Source organism: Bos mutus, chromosome 6 (genome assembly GCF_027580195.1).
Source record: "Bos mutus isolate GX-2022 chromosome 6, NWIPB_WYAK_1.1, whole genome shotgun sequence".
Lineage (NCBI taxonomy): Eukaryota > Metazoa > Chordata > Mammalia > Artiodactyla > Bovidae > Bos > Bos mutus.
The window spans coordinates 12,315,818-12,333,411 of NC_091622.1; the positions used below are offsets into that span (position 1 = coordinate 12,315,818).

General features: G+C 39.4%; 1 protein-coding gene across 26 annotated transcripts in view; it reads right to left on the reverse strand.

Annotated features, from left to right (window-relative positions):
• Nucleotides 1-17,594, reverse strand: part of ANK2 (ankyrin 2) — a 700,765-nt gene that overhangs the window by 65,045 nt on the left and 618,126 nt on the right. For 16 of the 26 annotated variants that reach the window (XM_070371977.1, XM_070371979.1, XM_070371971.1 and 13 more), the window contains 2 exons: nucleotides 16,860-16,932; nucleotides 6,103-6,247 (listed from right to left, as the gene is read on the reverse strand). In XM_070371977.1, coding sequence (XP_070228078.1) covers nucleotides 6,103-6,247; nucleotides 16,860-16,932 — 218 coding nt within the window. Of the gene's footprint in view, nucleotides 1-6,102; nucleotides 6,248-15,579; nucleotides 15,634-16,859; nucleotides 16,933-17,594 lie in introns of all 26 variants that reach the window. The other 10 variants (XM_070371962.1, XM_070371966.1, XM_070371983.1 and 7 more) reach the window with 1 other exon arrangement.

The window sequence follows — 17,594 nt, forward strand, 5'->3', positions numbered from 1 at the left end:
CACCTCTTTCTCCTCCTCTCCAGCTGTGAATGACTGAGTGTCGGTGCACACCCCTGGAAGCAACAGAGCGAGATGAATGGGGGCCAGATGCATGCTTCCTGTGGAAGTGCTGTTTCTCCTGTTTGTCTCTGGTGTTTCCAATAAAGGGATTTCAAAGGACAGCACCATTCCCTGTGCATGTCCTGTGTGTGGTGAGTGAGGCACCAAAGAACGCTGGTCGCTGTGGCAATGAGATGCAAGAGCACAAAAAACCGTTTCTAAGACCAACCCACAACACACGCGCACACACACATCTGCCAGCGTGAAAATGAATTGCCAGCGGACACTGACCAAAACTGAGGCTTGGCTTCACAATGGGATTTAGGCTTTGATAAGCAATGCTTTACATTTTTGGCAAATCTGAATTTCAAAGTTCTGAATTACATACTCATATGTAATGGGTGAGACTCGATATTTGCATAGATGCAATTCGGAGAAGGCAATGGCACCGCACTCCAGTACTCTTGCCTAGAAAATCCCATGGATGGAGGAGCCTGGTGGGCTGCAGTCCATGGGGTTGCTAAGAGTCGGACACGACTGAGTGACTTCACTTTCACTTCTCACTTTCATGCATTGGAGAAGGAAATGGCAACCCACTCCAGTGTTCTTGCCTGGAGAATCCCAGGGATGGGGGAGCCTGGTGGGCTACCATCTATGGGGTTGCACAGAGTCGGACACGACTGAAGCGACTTAGCAGCAATTTCCTTACTTCCTAGTCAATTTGTACAATCAAATGACAAACACATTGGTATCTTAAATAAACTATATTTTATACATGTTAGCCCAAGAATTAAAGATCTGTATTCAGAATACTCTCGCCCAAAGCCCACAAGGGAAAATAAAGAGATAGGCAAACTTTCAGCTTATTTATGGAAGCAAGATTTCATTTACTTTCAGCTAGTAGGTATTCGGCCAGTGAAGCGCTATAGAATTATGGACTAAACATCAATTTAGCAGATCTATTAGTAGAAACTATTTTCTTTTGCAAATATACCTAAGTTTGTAAGCCATATATTGTCATCTTTGAGAGGTGTCAACATCTCCAACTATCTTTGAGGAAATCATCACTTGGTAGATAATTTATAGTAATTTGGGGCCTTCTCCTATTTTGCTGTAGGATCTATGCCCCAAAGTAAATGCTGAATATTAGACGGTAAGTGTAATTGATGTATTAAAATTCATGTATTAAAAAAGTTAAATTATCTGATCCTATGTTTTTACACCTATATAAGTCTGTGTGTTTATAATACAATTAAATCTAAATAGAATTTGTCAATACACTATTTTATGCTCTACAGGCTTTTGGGGAAGATAGAGGCTCCTGACACGGCCATGGCAGGAGGAGCCTGGATGCCAAGCAAACAATTCACAGGGGTTTTAGTTCTGGCACCTGGAAGCAGCTTATACTATAGTTATTTTTACAGCTGTGCAGCTAGATTTTGATGGTGCACTTCATAAATAGGCTACTGTGACAAACCCTGGCCTGACTTTGAAATTGAGGATAGGAAGGGGATTAAACTATTGGGAACAGGGGTCTTTAATCTCAGCAAAAGCTTGTCTCAACTGGTGGACTGAGTATTTTTTTTTCCCCTGCTTTAAACTACAAAGATAGCTAAAGATTCACTTGTATGTGTTTTGTACCAGGCAGCACTAGGTTAACAGCTCTTCAATTCTATTCTCCTTTATTTTCTTTTGAATTGAACCAAGAAGGGAAAAACAGTAGAGAGGTCAACCTCTTGAAATGATATGTTGTCTATGGGCTCATCATCTTCCCCCATCAAGATCTACTGGGTTTAGATGTATTGATTACATAGTCTCTATGCTCAGCTTTGAAATTCATAGATCCAGACGGTGACTTGATACATTTAAAAGTGCTAGATTTATATTAATGAACAGCACAAAAGGACCAACAGGCACTGGAGTACAAGAACAAAAATGCCTGCTAATAACGGCAAGTAGAGACTCCATCACTATGTAACTTTACCCTTAAATGCAGCCATGGAATGGTAGAAACACAGGTCTCAAAGGCAAAATAGATATTTAGCTTGGATGGGAAAAAACTGAATGGATAAAAAAAAAGGCGCCTCAGTTAAGACCCAGTGACGTGGCTGCCACCACTGTCGAAGTGTAAACTTGTAAAAGGGCAGCCAGGTCTCAACTGCCACTCTCAGGGAGGCCCCATATCTGAGTGGGGGTGTGTCTGCTTTAGGAACGAGGTATTTAAGGGCTCCTTTGGGTGTGAATGGAAAGAGGTATTAATGAGGTTTTTAAGAGTTCCTTGGAGCGCGAATTTAAAGCCACATCCTGCAATCACTGTATCAGTAATAACGGTGGATTACTGATATCCATCGACCTAATACCTGGGTCTACTTTTCAACTGGTTTTGAACCAAGAGGAGAAAAGGGATGTTGGTGTTATTTTTTGTCTTTCCTAGAGTCCAAACACCAAAGAAACACAGAGGGAGAAGATAGGAAAGAAAGAGACAATATGATTACAAAAAGGAGATTAGGGTAGGGAGAAAAAGATATTAGGATCTACAGAGAGTGAGGGAAGTTAGAGAGACAGAGTGAAGAGAATGAGTAAGTTAAAACCATATGTCTGAATATCTCTACCCTCTGATTTTATTTTAGCTCTCTCTGTTTACTGCCTTCTAAAATGCTAATTGGTATTTAATCAATGTTTATAGTTCTAATTGCTCTTTTTTCTATGATATCAAAGAATCTACTTAAATGAAATAAAGTGAGAGTATTCCAAGAGTAAGGAAATTCTTCTCTAGTTCAAGTCTCTGGATCAGAAAGTGTTTTTAAAACACTGCAAGTAAATTCAAATATTTTGCAACAGAATTGCCACTTTTAAAAAATTAGGTCAGAGGTGGTGCTGTTCAGTTAAATTTGCAATAAAATATCTATAGAAGTGTAAATTTTTACATGCTGTTCAGCTAAGGGATGAGCCAAAAGTTTTTTTTTATAATCTTAAATTTATACTTTTTCACCATGATACAGCTGCTTTATGGACACATATTAGGTGGTATCAAAGTTTGCAATTTCACTGAAAAGTGCAATAATTACTATCTTAGTAAGCTGCAATATTTATTAGAAATTCAATTAATGGTGCTTTCAAACCTATCATAACAAGTGAATATCCCAAAATTCAATGTGTTTGCTTTAATACATGGGGAAGCTTCTGTGGTTCACTGTTATTTAGCTCTGCACTGACTCTGAATAGCACTTTTTAATTTGTAAGCAATAATAAAATAAAATGGAAACAAAATCCAACTAATCACATCTTGGTTGTGTTCCTATTCAATGTAATCAAAGTTTAGCTGTTTTTATTCCTCTGCATCCATATACATTTCGGGCATCAGAGTAATTTTTTCTATCATGTCCAACTATAAATAGGCTAATTACATTTCTTCTGGAGAAGGAAATGGCAACCCACTCCAGTGTTCTTGCCTCGAGAATCCCATGGACAGAAGAGCCTGGTGGGCAGCAGTGCATGGGGTCACAAAGAGTCGGACATGACTGAGTGACTTCACACAAACACCTTTCTTTTGGGGAAACTGTGCTAATGTTTGATCAACCACAAGGTGGAGCTGTGACAGTTAAAATAAAGTCGGGTGGGGGCGTGTCACAGACTTTCATCCTAGTAAAATATTCCTCCTTCTAGCTCAAATATTAATAGATACTCAATTTAATACATAAAAATCCTAATTTGAGAATAAATCCATAATTCTAGAATATAAGCAATCCTTGCCAAAACACACAAGTGTGCACGCATGCACGCACACACACATACACACAATACACATATATTGAGCAGAGAGCAGGGAAATGTGGATGTATCCAGGAAGGTCATGTTTTCATGATATGCAATTAATACCTACCTGGGTATGGTACTATTGAAAGCACACCAAATAAAGAAATGAGAAGGAAAAAATGATTACCGAAAAAGATAACATATTCAATTGGCTAAGCAAAACTAAAAAAAAAAAAAAAAAAGCAACCATGAAAATGAAATGCAGACTATAATGCCAACTCGGAAAGGATGAATGCATCTGGTGTCTTACAAATGCAAGTGTGGCCCCGGACAACCGATCATGTCTTTTTTGTTTCATATCCCCTGTCTTTACAAGCTGAGAAGTATTCAGTTTAGGTAGAATCCTCAAACCACTGATACTCGTCTTATAGAAAGCACTGTTCTAAATCTTTCTCCATACTAAGTATTTCAATGTCGGCAAAAGGATCAAGTTAAGCACTTATTTGTAACAAGAGAAATCAAGCTGAAAAAAAAAGGATTTTTGGATAACACTAATATGATTATTCACAGACTACTGTGAATTTTTGCAAGGCCATAAATATTTCATTGCAATTTAAAGTCTTTCAAGAATCTCAGATTGTAAGGCTCAAATCAATCAGTGTATCAAAATTCAGAATCTAGAACACTGACCCCTCACAAGCTCCCCTACCCTCACTCTCTGAGCAGCTCCCCCTATATCCTGATCCCAAGGACCCTCTCCATCTAAGTCACTGAAGCCAACGAGCCAGTTGGGTCTTCTTCCTCTTCCTCACGCAGCCCATAAAATCTGTCACCATATCTGGCCAGTTTTGCCTCACTGATATATTCTCAAATTTTTCATTTCTAAAATTCTCTCCAGGATTGCTACCACCCAGGTTAAGAGTTCAAGTCTTGTCCTAGCTCCTCCAGCAACCATTGCAGCAGTATTTTCTCAGATGGTTACTACTGCCAGAGGTGGGTAGCCCTTTGACAAAGCCGCTGAATTCACCCTCTGTCTCACTGTCAGAGAGATCCATCCAAAATGCAGATGAGGCCGCCCCTCCTTCACACTTGCACTCCAGCCGCGCTACACTGTTACACTACTCTGTTTCTCTCATACACCACAAGCCTTTGCTCACCTCACCAAAGCTTCAAATGCCCTCCCCGCCTCTCCTCACCACTATTACTCATCATCCCTTCTCGATCTAGGCTCATCGGCTCCAGGAAGCCTGAGCCTCAGGGATCCAGGTGCACTGTGGTACCACTGGCCTCATCTTTCATGCCATTAGTTATGAATTCAGCAATTATATCTTAATCATCTTTGTACCTCCAGCACCTACCACAAAGCCAGTCCAGAAAGGCACTTATATGCACATTGAATTAAAAAAAAAAAAAAAAAAGATAGGAGGGAGGCATTAGTACTCAAGGAAAAAACCCAAGGTAGGCTTGTTTTTCCTAATTATCCCTTTAAAATGGACTAGGCTTTCAGGTATTTATTTCTTACACTCCACATATGCTGGATATAGCCAAAAATAGAGCCAATATTAAAATTATAAACCTGAGATTACTGACTGGCAAAAGATATTACATTATATAAACAATTACACACAATCTAAATTGGCAGTGATAGATGAGGCACCATGGAATGTTCTTAGTCAGTTTGTCGCAAAAACTAATAAACACCTGAGGTGCTAGTTAGTAATTAACCCCAAAATTGATTGTATGTTTCAGAATAAAATGTAAACCTCCCTGGATCTGGTGATAAAATCTGCTCTCCGTCAAGATTTTGCTCAGATTGCTCTTGGTATCCAGCCTCTTGGGGGATTCTATTCCAATTTTTTTCATAAAACAGTCAGTTCCAGGCAATGTTTCCTTCTCAATTTGTTATTTTTAAATCCTTCTTCACAGTATAGTTTGGTTCACAGAAATGATTCCACTAACAAAAAACCCCAAGGGGATTTGGGAGTACCTGTAACTGCCACTGAGTAAAGACTGCCCATAAGGCAAAACTGTCCTTTTAATTTGCCTAGAGAAAAAGTTGTAGATGATTGAAAGTATCATACTTTAACAGTTTAGAGCTCTTTATTTGTCACGACTCTGCTTCTTACAAAGTTAAACTTTCACTAAATGACTTAATCTCTCTAGGCCTCGGTTGCCTTTAAAACAGACACAAAGTTGTTAGAGAATACCATAAGATAATACACTAACTGCCCAGAGGACAGGATACCTATGAAGTGTCAATGATCCTGTCTACACTATCATCACAAAGGGAGCGCTTTCGGTGAATACCTGTCGGAGCGGCCCCCCTCCAAGCTGTAGCGCAGGTAATTCATCCCGTCCAGGAACTGACTGCTGGGGAGGGAGTCATCACCCAGCTCCTTTAGGTCCTCAGGTCTAAGGTACTCTCCCCCATCACCCGTCATTGTGTCATCACCTTGAAACAGTCAGAGAGAGATGGAGACTTACTTGTTGAATGTAGTATCAACTACAAAATACAATTATAATTGTGAAAAAAATCAGCATAATAGCATTGTCATCACTGAAATACTGCATACTGGAAAAAAAACAGAACACATGCAATTAAAAAGTGCTGAAACTCGGGGGAACAATATTTGACCCATTTTCCTATTACTTAACAAGAAGAAATAATTACCTGAATTGGAAGTCTTTTAATTTTTAGTCAACCTTCTTTACTCATTTTTTATCATAATAGCTGATTTATAGCTTTATATTTAACTTAATAATTAGTACAATATGTACAACTTAGCTTCTGAATGTGGTTTCAATAATTTTATACACAGTAGCCAGCATTAACAGTCTTCATGTAATCAACAACATGCTAAGAAATATCTATGGCTCTAAAACAAAGAAGAAGTGTACTAAATGGAGTTAATACGGCTTATATACAGATATTAGCAAAATACGCACATTAGGAAAAGAACACTAGAACGAAGTGGGCAGATTGTGACATTTTAATAAACAATCAGGGATTTAATTTTAAAAACATTACAGAGCTTAGAAAGGATGCTTTGGGATGGCTTCCCAAAGGTGAAGTACCAGGGAAAAAGTGAGCTAAGTAACGAAGCAGTGGCAGAAAGCGATGACTAAGTGTCGTAGTTGTCATTTGGAAGCACAGATGGCGAGAGCACATTCCCTGCCCATGCACTGGAATAGAATGCTTTCAAAAATACAGATTTCAGGAAATTCAATAAATGATACCTCATTCACACAAATGCTCTCTATACCATTAATGTGCTAGAATGGGGGAATAATTTAGCTAAGAGAAACTATTTTTGAAGATCCTTGAAGGGTACTAATCACACAAAGCCTGAAAACCTATGTAAGGGAAAACTTGAAGGAATGTACTTCATTCTTATAAGTTAAACATTATTTTAATTTCTTCTGTTTAAAATAACTATTTCAAGTCAGCACTAAGTTATTTATAAAGACACAGCATCAAAGAACCATAAAAGCATGTCTTCAGCATTTCATCACTTCCCTGTATACATGATCAGAAGAGCCCATAATCAAAAGATTATTAGCTTTCTAAATTACTTAAAGCCAAAGACAGCTTGAACAAAAGATCTTCCAGTGAATAGAAATGCAATTTATTCACCACTGGAGGTTTTTCTCAGAATCATTATACTTAATATTTGGCAGTTACAAGTCTCATCATTAAAATTACTTTTTATTTTTCCTCAGTGAAATAATTATATTTTTATTTAGTTTTAGTTGAGTGAGGCTACCCAGAATAGTAATTAAAAGTTGAGTCTTTAAAATCAGATAGATCTGGTTTAAAATTCTAATTCTGCTACTTACTGGCCAGTTAATCTTCCCATGAGAGTGATACTAATAATCTATCTCACATGCCGGGGATCTGAATTAAATAATACATAAGGACATATTATAGAGTTCTAGGATATAATATTACTAGGTATTATTTTTGTTAATACAAAATGGTCAAAGTGTTGACACTCTGAAATATAAGCTAAACTTTATTTACGCAAAATAATTTTTGAAAATATATAAAGAAAAATGTAATTGCACTGCTTAAACAGTTCATAAATCTGGTAACTCTAATGAAAACATGAGCAAATTTTTAAAATTAATTTTGTTAAACTGGTTCCCCCTCAAATCTTGTATATAATCTCTTCTTCAAAGTGTTCTCTCACAAAATCAGATGCAGCAACAGCAGCAACCCACAGATAAATAACAATAAGACCAAAGGAGGGAGATCTCTTGTAGTGCAGTGGGCTGAGCAGTGTCCCCCCAAAATTTCATTTTGTCAACTTGGAGCCCCAGGATGTGGTCTTATGTGGAGTCAAGGTCCTTCTAGATGTAAAAGAAGGATTTAGATGAGATCATACACGATAATTTCAAAAGAAGTGTTTTCACAAGAGAGAGAGAAGGACACAAATAGACTCAGAGGAGAGTGCCATGTGAATGCAGATGTTAAAGAGATGTGTCTATAAGCCAAGGAACACCAAGGGCTGCTGACAGGCACCGAGGCTGGAAGAAGTGATCAAGAGTTCTTCCCTACAGCTCTCGGAGGTGAGCATGGTCCTACCATGGACTTCCAGCCTCCAGACCTGTGAGGGAATAAATCTGTGGTGATTTGCTGCAGTAGTCCTAGGAAATTCCAGGGAAGCTGCAAAAGGAATCGCTGAAGAAGGAATGGGAGCTGGTCAACTGCTTGGGGGCAATTGTGATAGGCAGCAGCTGCTGCTTCAAAATTGCTTCAGTCGTGTCTGACTCTGTGCGACCCTACAGACGGCAGCCCACCAGGCCCCGCCGTCCCTGGGATTCTCCAGGCAAGAACACTGGAGTGGGTTGCCATTTCCTTCTCCAATGCATGAAAGTGAAAAGTGAAAGTGAAATCACTCAGTCGTGTCAGACTCTAGCGACCCCATGGACTGCAGCCCACCAGGCTCCTCCGCCCGTGGGATTTTCCAGGCAAGAGTACTGGAGTGGGTTGTGTGATTGGCTGAGATGAGTGTATTTTAAGTGAGAGACTGGTGTGTGAGGGGTCATGGAGGGCAGCAAAAACAGTATGAATATAAGAGTAACACGCATTACTTACTGAGAGAATACTAAGTAGAATGACTTAGCATTAGTCAGTGTTCATGTTGGTGAGCAATGGGAAGAATCTACGAAGAAAGTCGGTCTCTGAACACAGCAATGAGATCAGGAAGCTTGGACATTTTATTACAGGACTTGTGGGACTTTCCACTATTTCTCCCTCTTGTATAACTGGTAAGTCTTTACATAGGAGTATTTTTATGAGTCAAATAAGTTGGGATTCCCCCTTGGTTTATTTCTGGGAGACAAAAAGTTCTAAGACAATTCTAAGACTTGGCTTATTAAAACACAAGTATTGATTGGATATAAGCCTAAATTATTTCAGAAAGAAAATGCAAGTTTTGTTAACCTTTGAGAAAACTAAGTCTTATTTATGAAAAAGTAGAGGGAATGGCTGAATTCACGGTTACATATAAAACAAGCTATACTTCATGGATCCCTTGAGCAAAAGGCCTACAGAACTATTTAAAACCCAAAAGTGCTTGAATGTACTCTCTCATTCTTGCTCTATCCCCCACTCTACTACCCCAACCCTCCTCTAAGCTCCAGCAATCAAATAGTTGAGCTTTGCCTTCTAGCGTCAAATTCCTAATTTCACCCAGACTGAGGCATCCTACCCATCCCCAGAGTCAACAAGCTTTTGCATTTCATCTTGCTTCTCATAATCTGTCAGCTCTCACCAGTCTCTTAGCAACCAAGATGGTTACAGAGAACAAAGACAAGTCACAATGAGCTTCAATTTCTTCTTGAAATTACTCACAAGTGAAAGCATTAGCCGCTCAGTCAGGTCCAACTCCTTGCGACCCCATGGACTGTAGCCCACCAGGTTCCTCTGTCCATGGAATTATCCAGGCAATAATACTGGAGTGGGTTGCCATTCCCTTCTCCAGGGGATCTTCCTGACCCAGGGATCAAACCTGGGTCTCCTTGCATTGCAGGCAAATTCCTTATCACCTGAACCACCAAGGAAGCCCCCAAATTACTCACAATTCCTTAATAAAAAGTAGGGCTGACACTTCAGGTTCTCTGTCTTATTCCTCCCCTTTTTCTTCCCCTCTTGTCATCCCTAAGTGGACAGAAGGTTTACGTGGTGAAGGAAAGAGAAGAGAATGTCACTCAGCCGGACTCACTCCCAGTCTGGAGAAGCAAGGCCTAGTGTCAGCAGTTTTACCTTGTAGAAAATGCAAATGAACTTAGCCTTCCCCTCCTGTGCATGTAGTCATATTAAAAGACAGAAAGAAAGCAACTGGAAGAGGACAGTTTTATCAAATATATCAAACTGAGTGACTGTGGTGATAAGTCAATGCACAAGTGAAAAAGCCCTTATTTCACTGAGTTCATGAGAGAGTGGATGTCCTTTACATTCTCCCACATTTCTGCATTTTGATGATTTTATTACAATGCTATCTGCCTAAGACAGCTGCTACATTAAAAAAATTGCCTCCTAGGCTTTGTATTACCAAATGTGAAGTTCAAGGGTTCAGAGACCCCTATGGTGGCCTTGTGTCTATCCTGATGCTCGATTATGTTTCAGAGTCGCTCAGTCGCGTCCAACTCAACTCTTTGCGACCCCATGTTCTGTAGCCCACCTGGCTCCTCTAGCCACGGAATTCTCCAGGCAAGAATACTGGAGTGGAGGTCCTACAATATAGCACATAGAACTCTGCTCAACATTAGGTGGCAGTCTGGATGGGAGGGGAGTTTGGGAAAGAATGTATATGTATGTGTGTGGCTGGTGGGCTTCCCTGATAGCTCAGTTGGTAAAGGATCTGCCTGCAATGCTGGAGACCTGGGTTCAATCCCTGGGTTGAGAAGATCCCCTGGAGAAGAGAAAGGCTACCCACTCCAGTATTCTGGCCTGGAGAATTCCATGGACTGTTTAGAATTCCATGGTGTTGCAAAGAGTCAGACATGACTGAGCAACTTTGACTTTCACTCTCATGTATGGCTGAGTCCCTTTGCTGCCCACCTGAAATTATTACAACATTGCTAACTGGCTATACTCCAATATGAAATAAAAATTTTAAATAAAATAATAAAAAAGAGAATACTCGAGTGGGTTATGATTCCCTTCTTCAGGGAATCTTCCTGACCCAGGGATCAAACCCAGGTCTCCTGCATTGCAGATAGACTCTTGACCATTTGAGCCACCAGGGAACACTTACGTCTCAGAGAGAAATGGTCCAAGATGCAGAATCCCAACATGCTAGTGTCACTGGCCAGAGGCTAACCCGATGTTGGAATTACCTAGAAAGGTATGTACTTAGGTACTATTCTCGCCATGAAACTCCTCTCTCCCAGGACATGTGTGCATAAACCATGCTATTTGATAGTGTCTGCAGTGTGGGATGGGAAGCAGAAATGTCTATAGAAATTAATGAAAAATAAGTCTGGGGAAAACATGATAGAGCTAATGCTTTAAATGTTATTACAGTGTCCAAAAAAATAAGACAATCATATTCTTGCCTTTCAACATGGTAAGTAAGATGACTTCTACAGTCCAAGGCGAGCCTATCCCGGCCTTTAAACCCTCATCTTCTTTCATCTTCCTAAACTCCTTGTCTGCTAGATCCTTTATCTTCGACCTCTGCTTCTCTGCCAGCCCCTTCTTTCCTCAGAAACATCCATGTTTCTGCCCTCTTTGAAATACAGTAACCTCTTCCTCCAACTCTTAGGCCTTCTTTATTTCATACTCTGAGTCCTTTTCCTTTCACAAACAGAGGCTTTCTGTTTTTACAAATTAATCAGTGGCCAAGAGGTGACTTCTTTGCAAAACTACCCTTCTTAATTTCTCAGATGTAAACCCTCCCTGGTCTTCCCCCTTACATCAGAGTCTTTCTTTCCAGTCTCCACTCTCCTTAAATGTTGATACTTCCCTTCCAAACTTTCTTCCTATTTGATACATAATCATGTATTTTTAAAACGTCAAAGATCACCTATATTTTGCTCACACACTTTCTGCATCCATTCCAAACCTCTCTCACAAACTCAACACGCAGATTCAAATGTTTCCAGGGCTGCCCCACCTCAACTTGCTATAAGCGTCTCAGGTTCAGCACGGTGACCCCCGACTCATCTTTTTCCCCACCTTCCTCTCTATCCATCTGCTTCTCTCTGCAAATTCCCTACGTGAACACACAGTACAACTACTTCCCTACCTGAGCCAAGGCGGGGAAAAGGGATACAGGACTACTTTCAAATAAGATTCTGAATTTAAATACTTAACCCTTATTTGTTAGTTCTACTGGCTTGGAAAGAGTTTATGACAGAGTGGTTATACCCCAGCATTCTCTGTTTTATCAACTTCCTTATTTGTTGTAAAACAAATAAACAAAAAGCAAACCCTTTTTATTTTTTGCATCATAACAAACCTAAAGTGAACTTCCTTTCTGTTTCTTATATTTGAACAACCCCTTCCCTGACATTACATATGTACTTACTTAACAGAATTCTACTTACTTAACAGAATTCTCGGAGAAGGCAATGGCACCCCACTCCAGTAGTCTTGCCTGGAAAATCCCATGGATGGAGGAGCCTGGTAGGCTGCAGTCCATGGGGTTGCTGAGGGTCGGACACGACTGAGCAACTTCACTTTCACTTTTCACTTTCATGCATTGGAGAAGAAAATGGCAACCCACTCCAGTGTTCTTGCCTGGAGAATCCCAGGGACGGGGGAGCCTGGTGGGCTGCCGTCTATGGGGTTGCACAGAGTCGGACACGACTGAAGCGACTTAGCAGCAGCAGCAGCAGCAACAGAATTCTAACTTTCAGATTTTAGGAGTTAATTTGTTTGTCATTGTATTCTTCAATTATTCCAAACATCTTCATGAAAACCCTTTCTACTAATTGTATAGCATTAATGTATTGCTTGCTTTCAAAGTTTCCTGTTTTAATATCCAGAAACTAAAGAGTCCTCAGAGCTAGAACCACAGCCAGTCTGTACAGGGTGCAGATCACAAGAGAATGGGAACAGATACATACGTACAGTGGGAAGGGCCCAGGATTCTTCCTCCTGACAGCTCTTCACACTGCCAGGAAGAAGGAGGTTCTCTGAAATGTTCCTGAGGTCTCTCCCTCTCAAGACCACTTAGCACTTCTGCAGTTAAGTGTGTAAAGAGCTGAAATCTGGGGGCGGTGCCATCCTAGGGTCAAGTGTCCACAGTGGAAGTAGGTCAAAAGGCAAAGAGAGATGCGCCTCTGTATTTCATCCCAACATTCAGCCACTCTGGATTTCTCTTGATTATCAGGACACATCATCCCAGAGAACTAGTGGAGAAGTTTGTACAAACCTCCCGCTCACAAATCCCTGAGTATAAGTGATACGTGGGTCACATTTCCACAAGTAATTTAGTTACACAGGTGTTATAATCCCAGAGCCCCATCATATAATTTACGGCTGGGGAGCTGAGTCAGAAAAGGTAGGAAGCAGCTCACAATCCTATGAAGATGTAAAGGATTACACTGACAGCTTGGTTTTAGTCTGCACAGTAGAATATTCTTAGACTGAGTTCCCATTTCTCTTCTTCTCCCATTTCTCTGCCATCCGACTTATTTTACATCCTGACTGAGCTATTACAGCAGCTTTCCAAGTGGGTTTAGATTCCACATCTACCACTTAGTAGCTCTGTGTCACTGAACAAACTACTGAGTATGTTTAAGCCTTAGCTTCCTCACCCTTAGGTGAGTCTTTCTCACCTGAAAAAAAAAAATGAGGGGAAATCCACAGTTGATCTCATACGGATGCTTTGGGGATGCGATAACGCACCTGGCACTGAGATGCTTACTGCTTTCTCCTCCCTCAGATGTCTGCTTTCCACAGCGAGATCCGTATGTCTTAACGCATCAGCCACACTGGCTAGATTATTTGCCTCTCTGTGTCCCCCTCTTGTACCTTCCTGTCTCAGGACCTTCCATCCTGTTCCTTTTCCACGCCCTAAAACCTGCGCCACCCTCCTACTCAGCTCTCAGCTCTGAGCAAGTCCATGCGACTGTGCTGGGTCCTGCTCGTGATGTTCCCAGGCAGATATGAAAAGCGGATGACATAGTGCCTTCAGTTATGCTTCGTGAGTTTATACATTGCATCTCCATATATGTTCATCTTTGATTCTGCCACGGTACCGGTCATAGAGCTTACACACAATAACATGACTTTCACCATCTGTAGATTGGATTCTTGAATGGAAAATTCTGATTTCTTCACTATTGCAAGTTAGCCTGTTAGGACATCTATACTTGGCTTGAATACTCCTGAGTATTGATACACAGACTATTATTAAAATGGTAGAGTTGTAAAGAAAACAGGGATTAGCTAATACTGTCCAAATACATGCCGCTGTACTTCACCCATATAAATGATGGTAGGTTCCAAGAAAACATTTTAAACTCACAAAAAGTTAAAGGATTGGCAAATGTCAACTAGTCAAACTCTTTTATACTAATTGTACTAAAATGTTACTTCACAATACTTAGCTACATTCTACACAAGAAAATTATTCAACTTGAATTTCTTAGTAGGGAAAAATGCTCTCTGGTGGCACTAATGGTGAAGAATCTGCCTGTGATGCAAGAGATGCAGGAGACTCAGGTTTGATTCCTGGGTCGGGAAGATCCCCTGGAGAAGGGAATGGCAACGCACTCCAGCATTCGTGCCTGGAGAATCTCATGGACGGAGGAGCCTGGTGGGATGCAGTCCATGGGGTCACAAAGAGTCAGACACGACTGAAGCGACTTAGCACGCAGGAAGCCACAGAAAGCTTCCTCTCTCACCATGAAAGATATTCTTGATCATTCACCAATATTCCTTTAAGAGTTCTTATCACTAACAACTTTTAACATGTAACACTTTTAACAAAAGTATATAAGATGCTATAACTAGATCTTATGTTATGCAATGTGTAGGTTCAAGAGGTTGTTTCATACAAATGAAATTTCTAAAACCTCAGTAAATACTTTGGAAGCATTAGCTATTGGAATTCTTTATCAAATATTTTAGAAATAAATAAGTATTTTTAAATTAAATAATCACTACCTAATTTATCTCATTTATAAATTTAGATTTTCATGTAATAGGTTTCCTTAAAGTGGTACCACATGTATTTTGGAGTCTTCTTGATAGAGAAGATATTTTATATTATTCATTTTCCCCTATATGCCAAAGTCTCCCTAAATTTTTAAAGATTACTTTATTCCTAGGTAATTAAAAAAATTAGATTATAATTACTAACCTATTTTTAACTACATCTAAAACGTAGCTTTATCCAAGAATGGTATGACTACATATTCAAGCAGTCTAATGAAGTTAATATGTTCATGCTAATTCAATGTCAACTTATCAAAAATTAATTTTTCTCTAAATTTGTATTCTAAGAAGAAATATTAATTTCTACAAATATTTCTATAGTGTCATTAGATAATGTAATTAGTTAATAGGTCTCAATAATAGTTTCAAATCATTAATATTATAGTATAAGCAATTCATGGCATTAAATTTCCAAGTTAATACAATCCACACACTCAAATACACATGTAAACAATTCCACTCATATTACACGTGCTATATAAAACAAAATCAAAAACAGATGAGTATTAGGCACCCAGATGTAAATATGAAGCAAGTTGCTTCTAGCCAGTTAAGAAAAATTAAAAGCAAAGACAGGCTTTCACTCCAACAATTTCCTCAAAAGGTACCTGAATCACTAAGAACTTCCCCATCAATAAAGTGGTCACCAAACTGTTTAAAAGCTGTTAACATGTAAGTGAAGATAAGAAAGATGATCACACAAAGCAAAATATAGTGTGCAAATACAAATTCAGAAAATTGGCAAGTATTAGGATGGAACACAAAATTATCATAATAAATACCTGGAACCATTATTTTTGGCAACATCTTTTAATTTGACCCAACATTTGTTTGTTCTTATCATAAGTTCTTACAAAAGTTGAGACAACTCAATGTCTGTCACTGATAAGTGAATTAATGAATTGGTTTCAAATGAGGGGCTCTCAATGGAAAGTCTGACCTTATGATTTTATTGTGAAGAACCTAAAGAAATATCTTTAACATTTCTCCATAAAAGCAATTAGCATGGGGCCTACTACTAGGGCCAGTATGGCAATAGTTTTTCAAACACATACACTTGTTATGTGCATACATATGTACACATATTTTTCAAACATGTATGCCTGGCCAATAGCTGTACCACTGAAACTTGGTTATTCACTTTATTCATTCATGAATTTTTTAGATTTTTCTTTTTGTTCAAGAAAAGTCAGCTACTCTAGTGAAGTACAGTAGTGGAAACCTGCTGGCTGGACCTCAAGCATAATGCCTCGTACCCACCCCAGAGTCCCTAGTGCTCCTCATAGAGCTTCTCAGAATTTTGAAATCCACTGGCTTAGATAATTTTTATCAACTTTAAAACTATAGCAGGCACATTTTCCGACTTAAAGAATCAAATCTCAGATTTAATTTGTATGACTTACTGCTGTGCTATTTTTAACCTTCTCTAAGGCTCTTTTCCTCTGGATTTAAAGTCGATTCTGTGTGACTGAACCAATTAGAAAGCAGATATTCTCAACATACCCTCAATAAAACATGCTTTAAGTTCTTTTGCTTTCAGGCATTTTAATAAAAAACATATTTTAGCATAGTTAAAATATACTAACAACAATTGTATTATCAGGTAGATATTTTAACAGATGGTCAATTTCCAGTTTCTTTCCCTTTTCCCAGTCCTGTTATTTACTAAGTCATTAAAGATAATATCAGTTGAAAATACATTAACAGAATCTTCCCTCCCCCTCAAATTGAAAAAGTAAATGTACTGAAGCAAAGGTGAAAAAGTGACTTTAAGTGCTAAGATGTTGTCATCTAAACCCACTGTACCAGCTTAGTCCCTGAAAAAAAAGATGATTTCCTTCATGTAAGATCATGACAGATGTCATAGAAGATTGAATAAAAGTCTTACCCTCTTCATCAGAAACATCAAGAACCTCAGTCATGGTCTCAGGAACATTTAGCTTGTGTTTTTCAGTGATAGTCTGGAAAAAGAAAAATCATTACTGTTCAACTTAAAACAAAGGATTAAAAGAATCACAGAGGAGAACACAGTCAGTAGCATCAGCAAGTGATCAGGCCCTGAGCACGCCATCTTCTCCATGTGGACATTCTGGAAGCTTAGTCTCTTATTCTCCTTTACGGAAGTTCCTTTGTTCTTTCTGAAGATAAATGACCATTTACTCCAGTGAAGTTGTTAAGAGAAAGTTCATCATTTTGAGTTCCCATTTGCAAAACACATTCTTCAGCAATGGCATTAGAAGCCATGTGGAGAAAGCAGATTCGTGTTTTCAGGGCTTCCCTAAAATGGACTAAGTTATGTGTCTAGACAATCTTTAAAAAGCAGCAGTGAACACAGGCAATCTATTACAAACAAAACCATTGGTTAGAAGTTGTAAGCAATGTGACAGACTTGGGCAGAAAATGTGATGCATCTGTTCTGGACCAGAAGATCAACAGTGGACAGTCAATCATCCTTGTAGTCTTTCACTGGGCTACAACTCTGGCTTGCTGCTTAGTGGCTGCCCTCCATAATAGCACCCCAGAGCGGCCAAATTCTCTGCCTTCCAGCCCTGATGGACCAGGTAAGGTTATGAGACCACTCTCTGGAGTCTGGCTGCCTAAGTTCAGATTCTAACTTCATCAC